This window comes from Dendropsophus ebraccatus, chromosome 1 (genome assembly GCF_027789765.1).
Source record: "Dendropsophus ebraccatus isolate aDenEbr1 chromosome 1, aDenEbr1.pat, whole genome shotgun sequence".
In the NCBI taxonomy this organism is placed as follows: domain Eukaryota; kingdom Metazoa; phylum Chordata; class Amphibia; order Anura; family Hylidae; genus Dendropsophus; species Dendropsophus ebraccatus.
Genome location: NC_091454.1, coordinates 1,740,212 through 1,755,329, shown reverse-complemented (window position 1 = coordinate 1,755,329; position 15,118 = coordinate 1,740,212). Strand labels below are relative to the sequence as shown.

The 15,118-nt window shown below is 53.4% G+C and overlaps 1 protein-coding gene across 1 annotated transcript in view; it reads right to left on the bottom strand.

Moving 5' to 3' along the window:
- Positions 1 to 1,912: 1,912 nt before the first annotated feature.
- Positions 1,913 to 15,118, bottom strand: part of PDE3A (phosphodiesterase 3A) — a 200,659-nt gene continuing 187,453 nt past the window's right edge. Inside the window, exons 9-16 of the mRNA XM_069963681.1 lie at positions 14,396 to 14,533; positions 13,240 to 13,351; positions 10,268 to 10,381; positions 9,948 to 10,147; positions 4,575 to 4,778; positions 3,399 to 3,560; positions 2,857 to 3,103; positions 1,913 to 2,598 (exon numbers count right to left, since the gene is read on the bottom strand). Of these exons, the coding sequence (XP_069819782.1) occupies positions 2,384 to 2,598; positions 2,857 to 3,103; positions 3,399 to 3,560; positions 4,575 to 4,778; positions 9,948 to 10,147; positions 10,268 to 10,381; positions 13,240 to 13,351; positions 14,396 to 14,533 (1,392 nt within the window). The 3' untranslated portion in view covers positions 1,913 to 2,383. The remainder of the gene's footprint in view (positions 2,599 to 2,856; positions 3,104 to 3,398; positions 3,561 to 4,574; positions 4,779 to 9,947; positions 10,148 to 10,267; positions 10,382 to 13,239; positions 13,352 to 14,395; positions 14,534 to 15,118) is intronic.

Here is a 15,118-nt window from a genome sequence, read left to right as displayed (position 1 = left end):
TATCCTGCTGTTACATCATGTCTCCTCCTCCAGAGCTGCACTCACTATTCTGCTCTTACATCATGTCTCATCCCCCAGAGCTGCACTCACTATTCTGCTGTTACATCATGTCTCATCCTCCAGAGCTGCACTCACTATTCTGCTGTTACATCATGACTCCTCCTCCAGAGCTGCACTCACTATTCTGCTGTTACCTCATGTTTCATCCTCCAGAGCTGCACTCACTATTCTGCTGTTACATCCTGTCTCATCCTCCAGAGCTGCACTCACTATTCTGCTGTTACATCCTGTCTCATCCCCCAGAGCTGCACTCACTATTCTGCTGTTACATCCTATCTCATCCTCCAGAGCTGCACTCACTATTCTGCTGTTACCTCATGTCTCACCCCCCAGAGCTGCACTCACTATTCTGCTGTTACCTCATGTCTCACCCCCCAGAGCTGCACTCACTGTTCTGCTCTTACATCATGTCTCATCCTCCAGAGCTGCACTCACTATTCTGCTGTTACATCCTGTCTCATCCTCCAGAGCTGCACTCACTATACTGCTGTTACATCATGTCTCATCCTCCAGAGCTGCACTCACTATTCTGCTGTTACATCATGTCTCATCCTCCAGAGCTGCACTCACTATTCTGCTGTTACATCATGTCTCATCCTCCAGAGCTGCACTCACTATTCTGCTGTTACATCATGTCTCATCCTCCAGAGCTGCACTCACTATTCTGCTCTTACATCATGTCTCACCCCCCAGAGCTGCACTCACTATTCTGCTGTTACATCCTGTCTCATCCTCCAGAGCTGCACTCACTATTCTGCTGTTACATCCTGTCTCATCCTCCAGAGCTGCACTCACTATTCTGCTGTTACATCATGTCTCATCCTCCAGAGCTGCACTCACTATTCTGCTGTGAGGACTGTATGGGAGATGTGACAGTTTGTTGTCTCCCCCTAGTGGCAGCTGCAGGGATGTGTACGGTGTCCCCTCCCCGCAGAGTTGTTGTTCTCCTGGCTCCGCCCCTCACATTTCTCTTTGTGGGGTCCGGAGGGGGGGCTCAGCACTTTGGGGGTCCGGGGGGGGGGGGCTTAGCACTTTGGGGGGTCCGGAGGGGGGCTCAGCACTTTGGGGGGTCTGGAGGGGGGGCTCAGCACTGTGTGGGGTCCGGTGGGGGGGCTCAGCACTTTGTGGGGTCCGGAGGGGGGGGCTCAGCACTTTGTGGGGTTCGGAGGGGGGGGCTCAGCACTTTGTGGGGTCCGGAGGGGGGGCTCAGCACTTTGTGGGGTCCGGGGGGGGGCTCAGCACTTTGTGGGGTTCGGAGGGGGGGGCTCAGCACTTTGTGGGGTCCGGAGGGGGGGCTCAGCACTTTGTGGGGTCCGGGGGGGGGCTCAGCACTTTGTGGGGTCCGGAGGGGGGGGCTCAGCACTTTGTGGGGTCCGGAGGGGGGGGCTCAGCACTCTGTGGGGTCCGGAGGGGGGGGCTCAGCACTTTGTGGGGTCCGGAGGGGGGGGCTCAGCACTCTGTGGGGTTCGGTGAGGGGGGGAGGATCAGCACTTTTTGGGGTCTGGAGGGGGGGCTCAGCACTTTGTGGGGTCCGGAGAGGGGGGGGGCTCAGCACTTTGTGGGGTCCGGAGGGGGGGCTCAGCACTTTGTGGGGTCCGGAGGGGGGGCTCAGCACTTTGTGGGGTCCGGAGGGGGGGCTCAGCACTTTGTGGCATCCGGAGGGGGGGCTCAGCACTTTGTGGCATTCGGAGGGGGGGGGCTCAGCACTTTGTGGGGTCCGGAGGGGGGGCTCAGCACTTTGTGGCATTCGGAGGGGGGGGCTCAGCACTTTGTGGGGTCCGGAGGGGGGGCTCAGCACTTTGTGGCATCCGGAGGGGGGGGCTCAGCACTTTGTGGCATTCGGAGGGGGGGGCTCAGCACTTTGTGGGGTCCGGGGGGGGGGCTCAGCACTTTGTGGCATCCGGAGGGGGGGGCTCAGCACTTTGTGGCATCCGGAGGGGGGGCTCAGCACTTTGTGGGGTCCGGAGGGGGGGGGGGGGCTCAGCATTTTGGGGGGTCCGGAGGGGGGGCTCAGCACTTTGTGGCATCCGGAGGGGGGGGCTCAGCACTTTGGGGGGTCCGGAGGGGGGGCCTCCTGGGACAGGGCGGAGCAGTGAGTGAGCGCGGGTGCTGCGCAGACGTTACGTGTTTGTTCACAGTGACCGTTACGTGTATATATATATCTCTCTCTCTATATATATATATATATATGTGGCTCCTCCCCCGCGGGGGTGTGGCCTTCTCACACAGGTAGAGGGGGATGTGAGGCGGGGGAGGGGAGCGGTGCGGCCGGCGCTATAGATCCTCTACAGTGTTGTGTATAAGCCTTGCCGGGGGCGGGGCCTCACACCTCCCCCTCAGAGTCCTCCGTCTCCTTGTGGGCGGATCTCTCCTCTTCCTCCTCCCTGATGGCCTGGATCTCAGCGGGGGCGGGGAGCAGCAGGGGTGACGCCTCCTTCTCAGGTGACTCCGCCTCCATCACCGCCTTCCACATCTCGTGGTTCTCCAGCAGATGCTGCAGGATCTGACAGAAGACTTTTCTCTTACACTTCTTCTTCTCTGCAAGGGAGGGAGGGAGGGAGGTGACTGCAGACTATCGCACCCTATAATCCTGCAGACTATCACACCCTATATCCTGCAGACTATCACACCCCTGCCCCCTGCAGACTATCGCACCCCGTCCATAGCAGACTATCACACCCTGCCCCTGGCAGACTATCACACCCCCGCCCCCTGCAGACTGTAACACCCCTGACCTCTGCAGCACGTCGCTCTGTCCTCTCTAGCTATTGATATGTTCTGCAGACCATCTCTTACTTGTTGGGTTCTCGGGTGGTGGGGCGGTCTCCTCCTCGGCGGTGTCGGGGTCATCGTCCTGCTCGGTGTCGGTGTCGGTGTCGCTCTCCTCTATCCAGGTCCCCGGCATCAGGCCGGCAGAGTGGTACGAGTGACATAGTGGTCCCACAATGTGAGTGATGAACGATTCCTGCAGTTTGGCCAACTGGGGGGCGGAGCGATCCATGAAGGGGCTGATGGGGAGGCCGAGGCTCGCTTCCTCGTCACCCTGGAAACAGATGCATTGTGGGAGGGGTCACTGATAATGTGTGGGGGGAGGGGTCACTGATAATGTGTGGGGGAGGGGTCACTGATAATGTGTGGGGGGAGGGGTCACTGATAATGTGTGGGGGAGGGGTCACTGATAATGTGTAGGGGGAGGGGTCACTGATAATGTGGGGGGAGGGATCACTGATGTGGGGGGGAGGGGTCACTGATGTGGGGGGAGGGGTCACTGATAATGCGGGGGGAGGGGTCACTGATAATGTGGGGGGAGGGATCTGTGATAATGGGGGAGGGGTCACCTGCTCGTAAAACTCGTTGACGATCCCCTCCGTCCACTTCCGGTGCAGCTCCTTACACTTGGCAGGGCCGTTGATGTCGGCCAGTTTAATGCACATCTGACAAACCAGGAGGCGGTCGTTCTCATTCGTCCAATCAATTCCTGGACCCATCTCTTCATTTACCTATAGGAAGGAGGAGGAGAGACAGATGATGGGAGGAGGAGAGACGGATGATGGGAGGAGGAGAGACAGATGATGGGAGGAGGAGAGACGGATGATGGAAGGAGGAGAGATGGAGGAGAGACGGATGATGGGAGGAGGAGAGACAGATGATGGGAGGAGGAGAGACAGATGATGGGAGGAGGAGAGATGGAGGAGAGACGGATGATGGAAGGAGGAGAGATGGAGGAGAGACGGATGATGGGAGGAGGAGAGACAGATGATGGGAGGAGGAGAGATGGAGGAGAGACGGATGATGGGAGGAGGAGAGACGGATGATGGGAGGAGGAGAGATGGAGGAGAGACGGATGATGGGAGGAGGAGAGACGGATGATGGGAGGAAGAGAGACGGATGATGGGAGGAGGAGAGACGGATGATGGAAGGAGGAGAGATGGAGGAGAGACGGATGATGGGAGGAGGAGAGACAGATGATGGGAGGAGGAGAGATGGAGGAGAGACGGATGATGGGAGGAGGAGAGACGGATGATGGGAGGAGGAGAGACAGATGATGGGAGGAGGAGAGACAGATGATGGGAGGAGGAGAGATGGAGGAGAGACGGATGATGGGAGGAGGAGGAGAGACAGATGATGGGAGGAGGAGGAGAGACGGATGATGGAAGGAGGAGAGATGGAGGAGAGACGGATGATGGGAGGAGGAGGAGAGACAGATGATGGGAGGAGGAGGAGAGACGGATGATGGAAGGAGGAGAGATGGAGGAGAGACGGATGATGGGAGGAGGAGAGACAGATGATGGGAGGAGGAGAGACAGATGATGGGAGGAGGAGAGATGGAGGAGAGACAGATGATGGGAGGAGGAGGAGAGACAGATGATGGGAGGAGGAGGAGAGATGGAGGAGAGACGGATGATGGGAGGAGGAGAGACGGATGATGGGAGGAGGAAAGATGGATAATGGAAAGAGGAGAGATGGATGATGGGAGCTGCGGTGACCCGGGGACCTCCGGACTCACAACTGACCTTTGCATTGAACTCGGCCAGGAAGTCGAAGTGCTTCTTGAGGTCGGTGGCCAGAATGGCCTCAATCACCAGGAAGCGGAATCTCTTAAACTCCATGTGGTCTAAGTTGACTAAAAAGTTATATTCGGGCCGGGAGAGGAAGAGGTTCCAGGCGGAGGCAGCGTGATGATTCTCCAGGACTGAGCGGTCATTATACAGCACTGCCTGCAGGAGGAGGAGGCGCCACTCACTGGCTGTACACATATAGAGAGGATAACCCCCAGCATGGAATCACCATGCCCCTCCCATATAATATACACTGTAGCCCCTCCCATATAATATACACTGTAGCCCCTACCATATAATATACACTGTAGCCCCTCCCATATAATATACACTGTAGCCCCTACCATATAATATACACTGTAGCCTCTCCCATATAATATACACTGTAGCCTCTCCCATATAATATACACTGTAGCCCCTCCCATATAATATACACTGTAGCCCCTCCCATATAATATACACTGTAGCCCCTACCAGGCCCGGACTGGTAATCTGGCAAGCCGGGCAAATGCCCGCTGGGCTGGCCAGATTACCAGTCTGTGGGCCGCCCGGGCTGCATAAAAAAAAAAAAATCACCGCCGCGGCCCGTTTCTCTTTCCGGTCCGCCTCTGCCCGCTCCGGTCACCGCTGCCCGCTCGGTCCGCCTCCTGTCACCGGATCACAGCCTCTGCCCGCTCCGGTCACTGCAGCCCGCTCGGCCCGCCCCTGACGTGCTCCGCTAATCCAATCAACGTGGAGCAGCGTGTGGCCGCTGCGGCCGGCCGTACATGCACCGCAGCGGCCCCACGCTGCTCCACGTTGATTGGATTAGCGCACGTCAGGGGCGGGCCGAGCGGGCTGCAGTGACCGGAGCGGGCAGAGGCTGTGATCCGGTGACAGGAGGCGGACCGAGCGGGCAGCGGTGACCGGAGCGGGCAGAGGCGGGCTGCGGTGACCGGAACGGGCAGAGGCGGGCTCCGGTGACAGGAGGCCACAGGAGCGAGCTGCGGTGATAGGAGGTAACAGGAGCGGGCTGCAGTGACCGGGGGCCATCTATAAAGGAGGGGGGAGAAGAGAGAGGGGGACATCTATAAAGGAGGGGGGACATCTATAAAGGAGGGGGGAGAAGAGAGAGGGGGCCATCTATAAAGGAGGGGGGAGAAGAGAGAGGGGGGCATCTATAAAGGAGGGGGGAGAAGAGAGAGGGGGCCATCTATAAAGGAGGGGGAGAAGAGAGAGGGGGGACATCTATAAGGGAGGGGGAGAAGAGAGAGGGGGACATTTATAAAGGAGGGGGGAGAAGAGAGAGGGGGCCATCTATAAAGGAGGGGGGGGAGAAGAGAGAGGGGGGGACATCTATAAAGGAGGGGGGAGAAGAGAGAGGGGGGACATCTATAAAGGAGGGGGGGAGAAGAGAGAGGGGGACATCTATAAAGGAGGGGGGAGAAGAGAGAGGGGGACATTTATAAAGGAGGGGGAGAAGAGAGAGGGGGCCATCTATAAAGGAGGGGGGAGAAGAGAGAGGGGGGACATCTATAAAGGAGGGGGGAGAAGAGAGAGGGGGGACATCTATAAAGGAGGGGGGACATCTATAAAGGAGGGGGAGAAGAGAGAGGGGGCCATCTATAAAGGAGGGGGGAGAAGAGAGAGGGGGGACATCTATAAAGGAGACGGGAGAAGAGAGAGGGGGACATTTATAAAGGGGGGGGGGAGAAGAGAGAGGGGGGACATCTATAAAGGAGGGGGGAGAAGAGAGAGGGGGGACATTTATAAAGGAGGGGGGAGAAGAGAGAGGGGGGGGACATCTATAAAGGAGGGGGGAGAAGAGAGAGGGGGGACATCTATAAAGGAGGGGGGAGAAGAGAGAGGGGGGACATCTATAAAGGAGGGGGGACATCTATAAAGGAGGGGGGAGAAGAGAGAGGGGGGACATCTATAAAGGAGGGGCGAGAAGAGAGAGGGGGGACATTTATAAAGGAGGGGGAGAAGAGAGAGGGGGACATTTATAAAGGAGGGGGGGAGAAGAGAGAGGGGGGACATCTATAAAGGAGGGGGGAGAAGAGAGAGGGGGCACATCTATAAAGGAGGGGGGAGAAGAGAGAGGGGGGACATCTATAAAGGAGGGGGGACATCTATAAAGGAGGGGGGAGAAGAGAGAGGGGGGCCATCTATAAAGGGAGGGGGGAGAAGAGAGGGGGACATCTATAAAGGAGACGGGAGAAGAGAGAGGGGGACATTTATAAAGGGGGGGGGGGGGAGAAGAGAGAGGGGGGACATCTATAAAGGAGGGGGGAGAAGAGAGAGGGGGGACATCTATAAAGGAGGGGGGGACATCTATAAAGGAGGGGGGATAAGAGAGAGGGGGCCATCTATAAAGGAGGGGGGAGAAGAGAGAGGGGGGCATCTATAAAGGAGGGGGGAGAAGAGAGAGGGGGGCCATCTATAAAGGAGGGGGGAGAAGAGAGAGGGGGACATCTATAAAGGAGGGGGGGGGGGGGGAGAAGAGAGAGGGGGCCATCTATAAAGGAGGGGGGAGAGTGAGGGGGGGCCATCTATAAGGGAGGGGGAGAAGAGAGAGGGGGCACATCTATAAGGGAGGGGGAGAAGAGACTGTATGAGGTGATAGTGATATATGTACAGTGGAAGTTATTTAGTAGCAGCGGTGGTGTTTGTCAGTATGTGATGGTATTAGTCAATGTGCGGTGGTATTAGCTAGTGTGCGGTGGTATTAGTCAGTGTGCGGTGGTATTAGTCAGTGTGTGGTGGTATTAGTCAGTGTGTGGTGGTATTAGTCAGTATGTGTTGGTGGTGTTAAACTGAGCACAGTGACCGAGGGTAGAAGCAGTCTGTCTCTGTACGCTGTGTAGTGGTGAGGACCTGTAACTGCAGCTCAGCTACACAGTACAGAGACAGAAGCTTCTGACCCCATTTACTGTGTTATTATCTGTAATTCCAGTCATGGCCGTGATGATACAACATGTAGCCGCGTTGCGCTCACAACATCGTCTCATAACTTATCACCGCACGGCGAGTGGGCCTGTGTGCTCGGAAATGCCAGGGCTGATTTTTAGTCCCAGTCCGGCCCTGGCCCCTACCATATAATATACACTGTAGCCCCTCCCATATAATATACACTGTAGCCCCTCCCATATAATATACACTGTAGCCTCTCCCATATAATATACACTGTAGCCTCTCCCATATAATATACACTGTAGCCCCTCCCATACATTATACACTGTAGCCTCTCCCATACATTATACACTGTAGTGTCTCCCATATAATATACACTGTAGCCTCTCCCATATAATATACACTGTAGCCCCTCCCATACATTATACACTGTAGCCCCTCCCATATAATATACACTGTAGCCTCTCCCATATAATATACACTGTAGCCCCTCCCATACATTATACACTGTAGCCTCTCCCATACAATATACACTGTAGTGTCTCCCATATAATATACACTGTAGCCTCTCCCATACAATATACACTGTAGCCCCGCCCATACACTATAACCCCGCCCATACACTATACACTGTAGCCCCTCCCATACATTATACACTGTAGCCCCTCCCATACATTATACACTGTAGCCCCGCCCATACACTATACACTGTAGCCCCTCCCATACACTATACACTGTAGCCCCTCCCATATAATATACACTGTAGCCTCTCCCATACACTATACACTGTAGCCTCTCCCATACAATATACACTGTAGCCTCTCCCATACATTATACACTGTAGCCTCTCCCATACAATATACACTGTAGCCTCTCCCATACATTATACACTGTAGTGTCTCCCATATAATATACACTGTAGCCCCTCCCATATAATATACACTGTAGCCTCTCCCATACAATATACACTGTAGCCTCTCCCATACATTATACACTGTAGTGTCTCCCATACATTATACACTGTAGCCCCTCCCATATAATATACACTGTAGCCTCTCCCATATAATATACACTGTAGCCCCTCCCATATAATATACACTGTAGCCTCTCCCATATAATATACACTGTAGCCTCTCCCATATAATATACACTGTAGCCCCTCCCATACATTATACACTGTAGCCCCTCCCATATAATATACACTGTAGCCCCTCCCATACAATATACACTGTAGCCCCTCCCATATAATATACACTGTAGCCTCTCCCATACAATATACACTGTAGCCCCTCCCATACAATATACACTGTAGCCCCTCCCATACAATATACACTGTAGCCTCTCCCATACATTATACACTGTAGCCCCTCCTATACATTATACACTGTAGCCTCTCCCATACATTATACACTGTAGCCCCTCCCATACATTATACACTGTAGCCCCTCCCATACAATATACACTGTAGCCCCTCCCATATAATATACACTGTAGCCTCTCCCATACATTATACACTGTAGCCCCTCCCATACAATATACACTGTAGCCCCTCCCATATAATATACACTGTAGCCCCTCCCATACAATATACACTGTAGCCCCTCCCATACATTATACACTATAACCCCTCCCATACAATATACACTGTAGCCCGCCCATACATTATACACTGTAGCCCCTCCCATATAATATACACTGTAGCCCCTCCCATACATTATACACTGTAGCCCCTCCCATATAATATACACTGTAGCCCGCCCATACATTATACACTGTAGCCCGCCCATACATTATACACTGTAGCCCCTCCCATACATTATACACTGTAGCCCCTCCCATACATTATACACTGTAGCCCCGCCCATACACTATACACTGTAGCCCCGCCCATACACTATACACTGTAGCCCCGCCCATACACTATACACTGTAGCCCCTCCCATACAATATACACTGTAGCCCCTCCCATACAATATACACTGTAGCCCCTCCCATACATTATACACTGTAGCCCCTCCCATACATTATACACTATAGCCCCTCCCATACAATATACACTGTAGCCCGCCCATACATTATACACTGTAGCCCCGCCCATACATTATACACTGTAGCCCCGCCCATACATTATACACTGTAGCCCCTCCCATACATTATACACTGTAGCCCCGCCCATACATTATACACTGTAGCCCCTCCCATACAATATACACTGTAGCCCCTCCCATACATTATGCAATGTGGCCCCGCCCATACACTATAACCCCGCCCATACACTATACACTGTAGCCCCTCCCATACATTATACACTGTAGCCCCTCCCATACATTATACACTGTAGCCCCGCCCATACACTATACACTGTAGCCCCTCCCATACATTATACAATGTGGCCCCTCCCATATTACAGCCCCCCCTGTGGCCCCGGACTCTTACCTGGGGGGCACTGGTAGCCACCAGGAAGGCGTTGGTGCGGCCGGGGTGGTCGTAGTCGTGCATGGCGGCAGCTACGTAAAGCGCCATCAGCTCCAGGGCGGGGATGTTAGCGGACAGACAGCCGTACCTCTCTTCCCAGCGTCCGTAAGTCTTAGAGAAGCTGTACCCCATGTGTCCGTGCGGGAGCCCTCCGTCTGAATCTGCGGGAGAGATGGCACAAGAGCTGACACTTCACTGCACTCACTGACTCCGCCCCCCACCCTAAGGGCTGCTCGGGGGCGGAGCTTACACCATCACACTCTGACCAGCAGGGGCAGTACCAGAGTCACTGGCGGAGCTGGGATCGGATACCACGGTCTGGAGGCCCGGGATCGCCTGCGTGCTTAGATACCAGACGGCGTGGAGCACATCGGTTGCGTGGATACGGTTGTGATCTGTAATACACAACTGGAGGTTATCACCACATCTGCCGCACCAGGAAGAGGGCGGGGCCAGGAAGAGGGCGGAGAATGGTGAGAAACACCTGAACTGGTGAAAATCCAGGAGGCGGCAAACACTCAATGTACAGGAATCTACACAAAGCAACAGGGACATCTAGTGGCCGCACAGAGGAACTGCAACCAATACATCATTACCTATTAATCACCACCATCCCTGACCCCAGGAGCTGACACTCTAATCTCCTATCACACACAGTGTATCATCACTCCCATCCTCCCTGACCCCAGGAGCTGACACTCTAATCTCCTATCACACACAGTGTATCATCACTCCCATCCTCCCTGACCCCAGGAGCTGACACTCTAATCTCCTATCACACACAGTGTATCATCACTCCCATCATCCTCCCTGACCCCAGGAGCTGACACTCTAATCTCCTATCACACACAGTGTATCATCACTCCCATCCTCCTCCCTGACCCCAGGAGCTGACACTCTAATCTCCTATCACACACAGTGTACCATCACTCCCATCCTCCTCCCTGACCCCAGGAGCTGACACTCTAATCTCCTATCACACAGTGTACCATCACTCCCATCCTCCCTGACCCCAGGAGCTGACACTCTAATCTCCTATCACACACAGTGTATCATTACTCCCATCATCCTCCTCCCTGACCCCAGGAGCTGACACTCTAATCTCCTATCACACACAGTGTATCATCACTCCCATCCTCCTCCCTGATCCCAGGAGCTGACACTCTAATCTCCTATCACAGTGTATCATCACTCCCATCATCCTCCCTGACCCCAGGAGCTGACACTCTAATCTCCTATCACACACAGTGTACCATCACTCCCATCATCCTCCTCCCTGACCCCAGGAGCTGACACTCTAATCTCCTATCACACACAGTGTATCATCACTCCCATCCTCCTCCCTGACCCCAGGAGCTGACACTCTAATCTCCTATCACACACAGTGTATCATCACTCCCATCATCCTCCCTGACCCCAGGAGCTGACACTCTAATCTCCTATCACACACAGTGTATCATCACCCCCATCCTCCCTGACCCCCGGAGCTGACACTCTAATCTCCTATCACACACAGTGTACCATCACTCCCATCCTCCTCCCTGACCCCAGGAGCTGACACTCTAATCTCCTATCACACACAGTGTACCATCACTCCCATCATCCTCCCTGACCCCAGGAGCTGACACTCTAATCTCCTATCACACACAGTGTATCATCACTCCCATCATCCTCCCTGACCCCAGGAGCTGACACTCTAATCTCCTATCACACACAGTGTATCATCACTCCCATCATCTTCCTCCCTGACCCCAGGAGCTGACACTCTAATCTCCTGTCACACACAGTGTATCATCACTCCCATCATCCTCCTCCCTGACCCCAGGAGCTGACACTCTAATCTCCTATCACACACAGTGTATCATCACCCCCATCATCCTCCCTGACCCCAGGAGCTGACACTCTAATCTCCTATCACACACAGTATCATCACTCCCATCATCATCCTCCCTGACCCCAGGAGCTGACACTCTAATCTCCTGTCACACACAGTGTATCATCACTCCCATCATCCTCCTCCCTGACCCCAGGAGCTGACACTCTAATCTCCTATCACACACAGTGTACCATCACTCCCATCATCCTCCCTGACCCCAGGAGCTGACACTCTAATCTCCTATCACACACAGTGTATCATCACTCCCATCATCCTCCCTGACCCCAGGAGCTGACACTCTAATCTCCTATCACACACAGTGTATCATCACTCCCATCATCTTCCTCCCTGACCCCAGGAGCTGACACTCTAATCTCCTGTCACACACAGTGTATCATCACTCCCATCATCCTCCCTGACCCCAGGAGCTGACACTCTAATCTCCTATCACACACAGTGTATCATCACCCCCATCATCCTCCCTGACCCCAGGAGCTGACACTCTAATCTCCTATCACACACAGTATCATCACTCCCATCATCATCCTCCCTGACCCCAGGAGCTGACACTCTAATCTCCTATCACACACAGTGTATCATCACTCCCATCATCCTCCTCCCTGACCCCAGGAGCTGACACTCTAATCTCCTATCACACACAGTGTATCATCACTCCCATCATCCTCCCTGACCCCAGGAGCTGACACTCTAATCCCCTATCACACAGTGTATCATCACTCCCATCATCCTCCTCCCTGACCCCAGGAGCTGACACTCTAATCTCCTATCACACACAGTGTATCATCACTCCCATCATCCTCCCTGACCCCAGGAGCTGACACTCTAATCTCCTATCACACACAGTGTATCATCACTCCCATCATCATCCTCCCTGACCCCAGGAGCTGACACTCTAATCTCCTATCACACACAGTGTATCATCACTCCCATCATCCTCCTCCCTGACCCCAGGAGCTGACACTCTAATCTCCTATCACACACAGTGTATCATCACTCCCATCATCCTCCCTGACCCCAGGAGCTGACACTCTAATCTCCTATCACAGTGTATCATCACTCCCATCATCCTCCCTGACCCCAGGAGCTGACACTCTAATCTCCTATCACACACAGTGTATCATCACTCCCATCATCCTCCCTGACCCCAGGAGCTGACACTCTAATCCCCTATCACACAGTGTATCATCACTCCCATCATCCTCCTCCCTGACCCCAGGAGCTGACACTCTAATCCCCTATCACACAGTGTATCATCACTCCCATCATCCTCCTCCCTGACCCCAGGAGCTGACACTCTAATCCCCTATCACACACAGTATCATCACTCCCATCATATATATATATAATCACACTCACAGGGGATGTCTCTGTATCCGTTTTCCAGCGCATGAAAATAGTTCATAAACTCCTTCAGCGGAATCTTAAATGTCTCAAGCAAATTCATATCATCGAAGAGGCAATAAGACATCTGGAAGAAGAGAAGGAAAGCATCACCAAGTCAGAGAGGATGTAACAGCAGAATAGTGAGTGCAGCTCTAGAGGATGAGACATAATGTAACAGCAGAATAGTGAGTGCAGCTCTGGAGGATGAGACATGATGTAACAGCAGTATAGTGAGTGCAGCTCTGGAGGATGAGACATGATGTAACAGCAGAATACTGAGTGCAGCTCTGGAGGATGAGACATGATGTAAGAGCAGAATAGTGAGTGCAGCTCTGGAGGATGAGACATGATGTAACAACAGAATAGTGAGTGCAGCTCTGGAGGATGAGACATAATGTAACAGCAGAATAGTGAGTGCAGCTCTGGAGGATGAGACAGGATGTAACAGCAGAATAGTGAGTGCAGCTCTGGAGGTGACTGGAGAATAAAACATATGGGGAGTGCAGCTCTGGAGGATGAGACATGATGTAACAGCAGAATAGTGAGTGCAGCTCTGGGGGATGAGACATGATGTAACAGCAGAATAGTGAGTGCAGCTCTGGAGGATGAGACATGATGTAACAGCAGAATAGTGAGTGCAGCTCTGGAGGATGAGACAGGATGTAACAGCAGAATAGTGAGTGCAGCTCTGGAGGATGAGACATAATGTAACAGCAGAATAGTGAGTGCAGCTCTGGAGGATGAGACATAATGTAACAGCAGAATAGTGAGTGCAGCTCTGGAGGATGAGACAGGATGTAACAGCAGAATAGTGAGTGCAGCTCTGGAGGTGACTGGAGAATAAAACATATGGGGAGTGCAGTACCCATGTACATTCCCCCCACCTCCCCCAGTCTCTTGAATGTTTCTTGCTGCAGAGTTTGGAGTCTGGGGTCCAGTGTGCAGGGAAAAGCAGTTAAAGGGCCTCAGCGCTCCAAAACACTACACCTCAACACCCCAATTTTTTTTTTTTACCATAGACTTTTGCTTCACGAGATGAGGAATACCCCTTTAAGGCAGATTGATATAAGTTATCAGGTAATACGGGCCCCCATCAGTCCCCTATAGGTAGGGCCCCCCCATCTCTTACCTGGCTTAGGATCCTGCCGCACCTCTGTCCTGTTTTCTCCATCAGGTCAAAGATAGGAAAGTTCCAATTGTTCACTTCTCCCATGAGGGCCTCAATAGTCTCCATGATGAGGGGCTCCGGGGCCAATAGGGGCTTCTCCTGAGGATAAGAGGAGATCAGGGAGTCTACTGGGGGCCAAGCCCACATCACACTCAAATGTAATAAGAATAAGCCTGTCACTCTGCCAAAACAGCATACACTAATGGAAGTTCAAGGGTTAACTTTGCTGCATATTTGCCCCACCCAGGGGTCACATGACAGAAAGGCCTGGGTATAATATACAGTTATCATGAAATGCTGTGGATGATGAGGATTCACCCAACGCTGCCTATGCTTCACACTCAGTATATCTTTCCTCTGATACTGGGGAACCTGGGACACTGGGGAGGAGAAGCTGTACAAGGCCCCCACTGCAGCATCTAACTAAGCATCTGATACAGGGGAACCTGGGACACAGGGGAGGAGAAGCTGTATAAGGCCCCCACTGCAGCATCTAACTAAGCATCTGATACTGGGGAACCTGGGACACTGGGGAGGAGAAGCTGTACAAGGCCCCTCTGCAGCATCTAACTAAGCATCTGATACTGGGGAACCTGGGACACTGGGGAGGAGAAGCTGTACAAGGCCCCTCTGCAGCATCTAACTAAGCATCTGATACAGGGGAACCTGGGACACAGGGGAGGA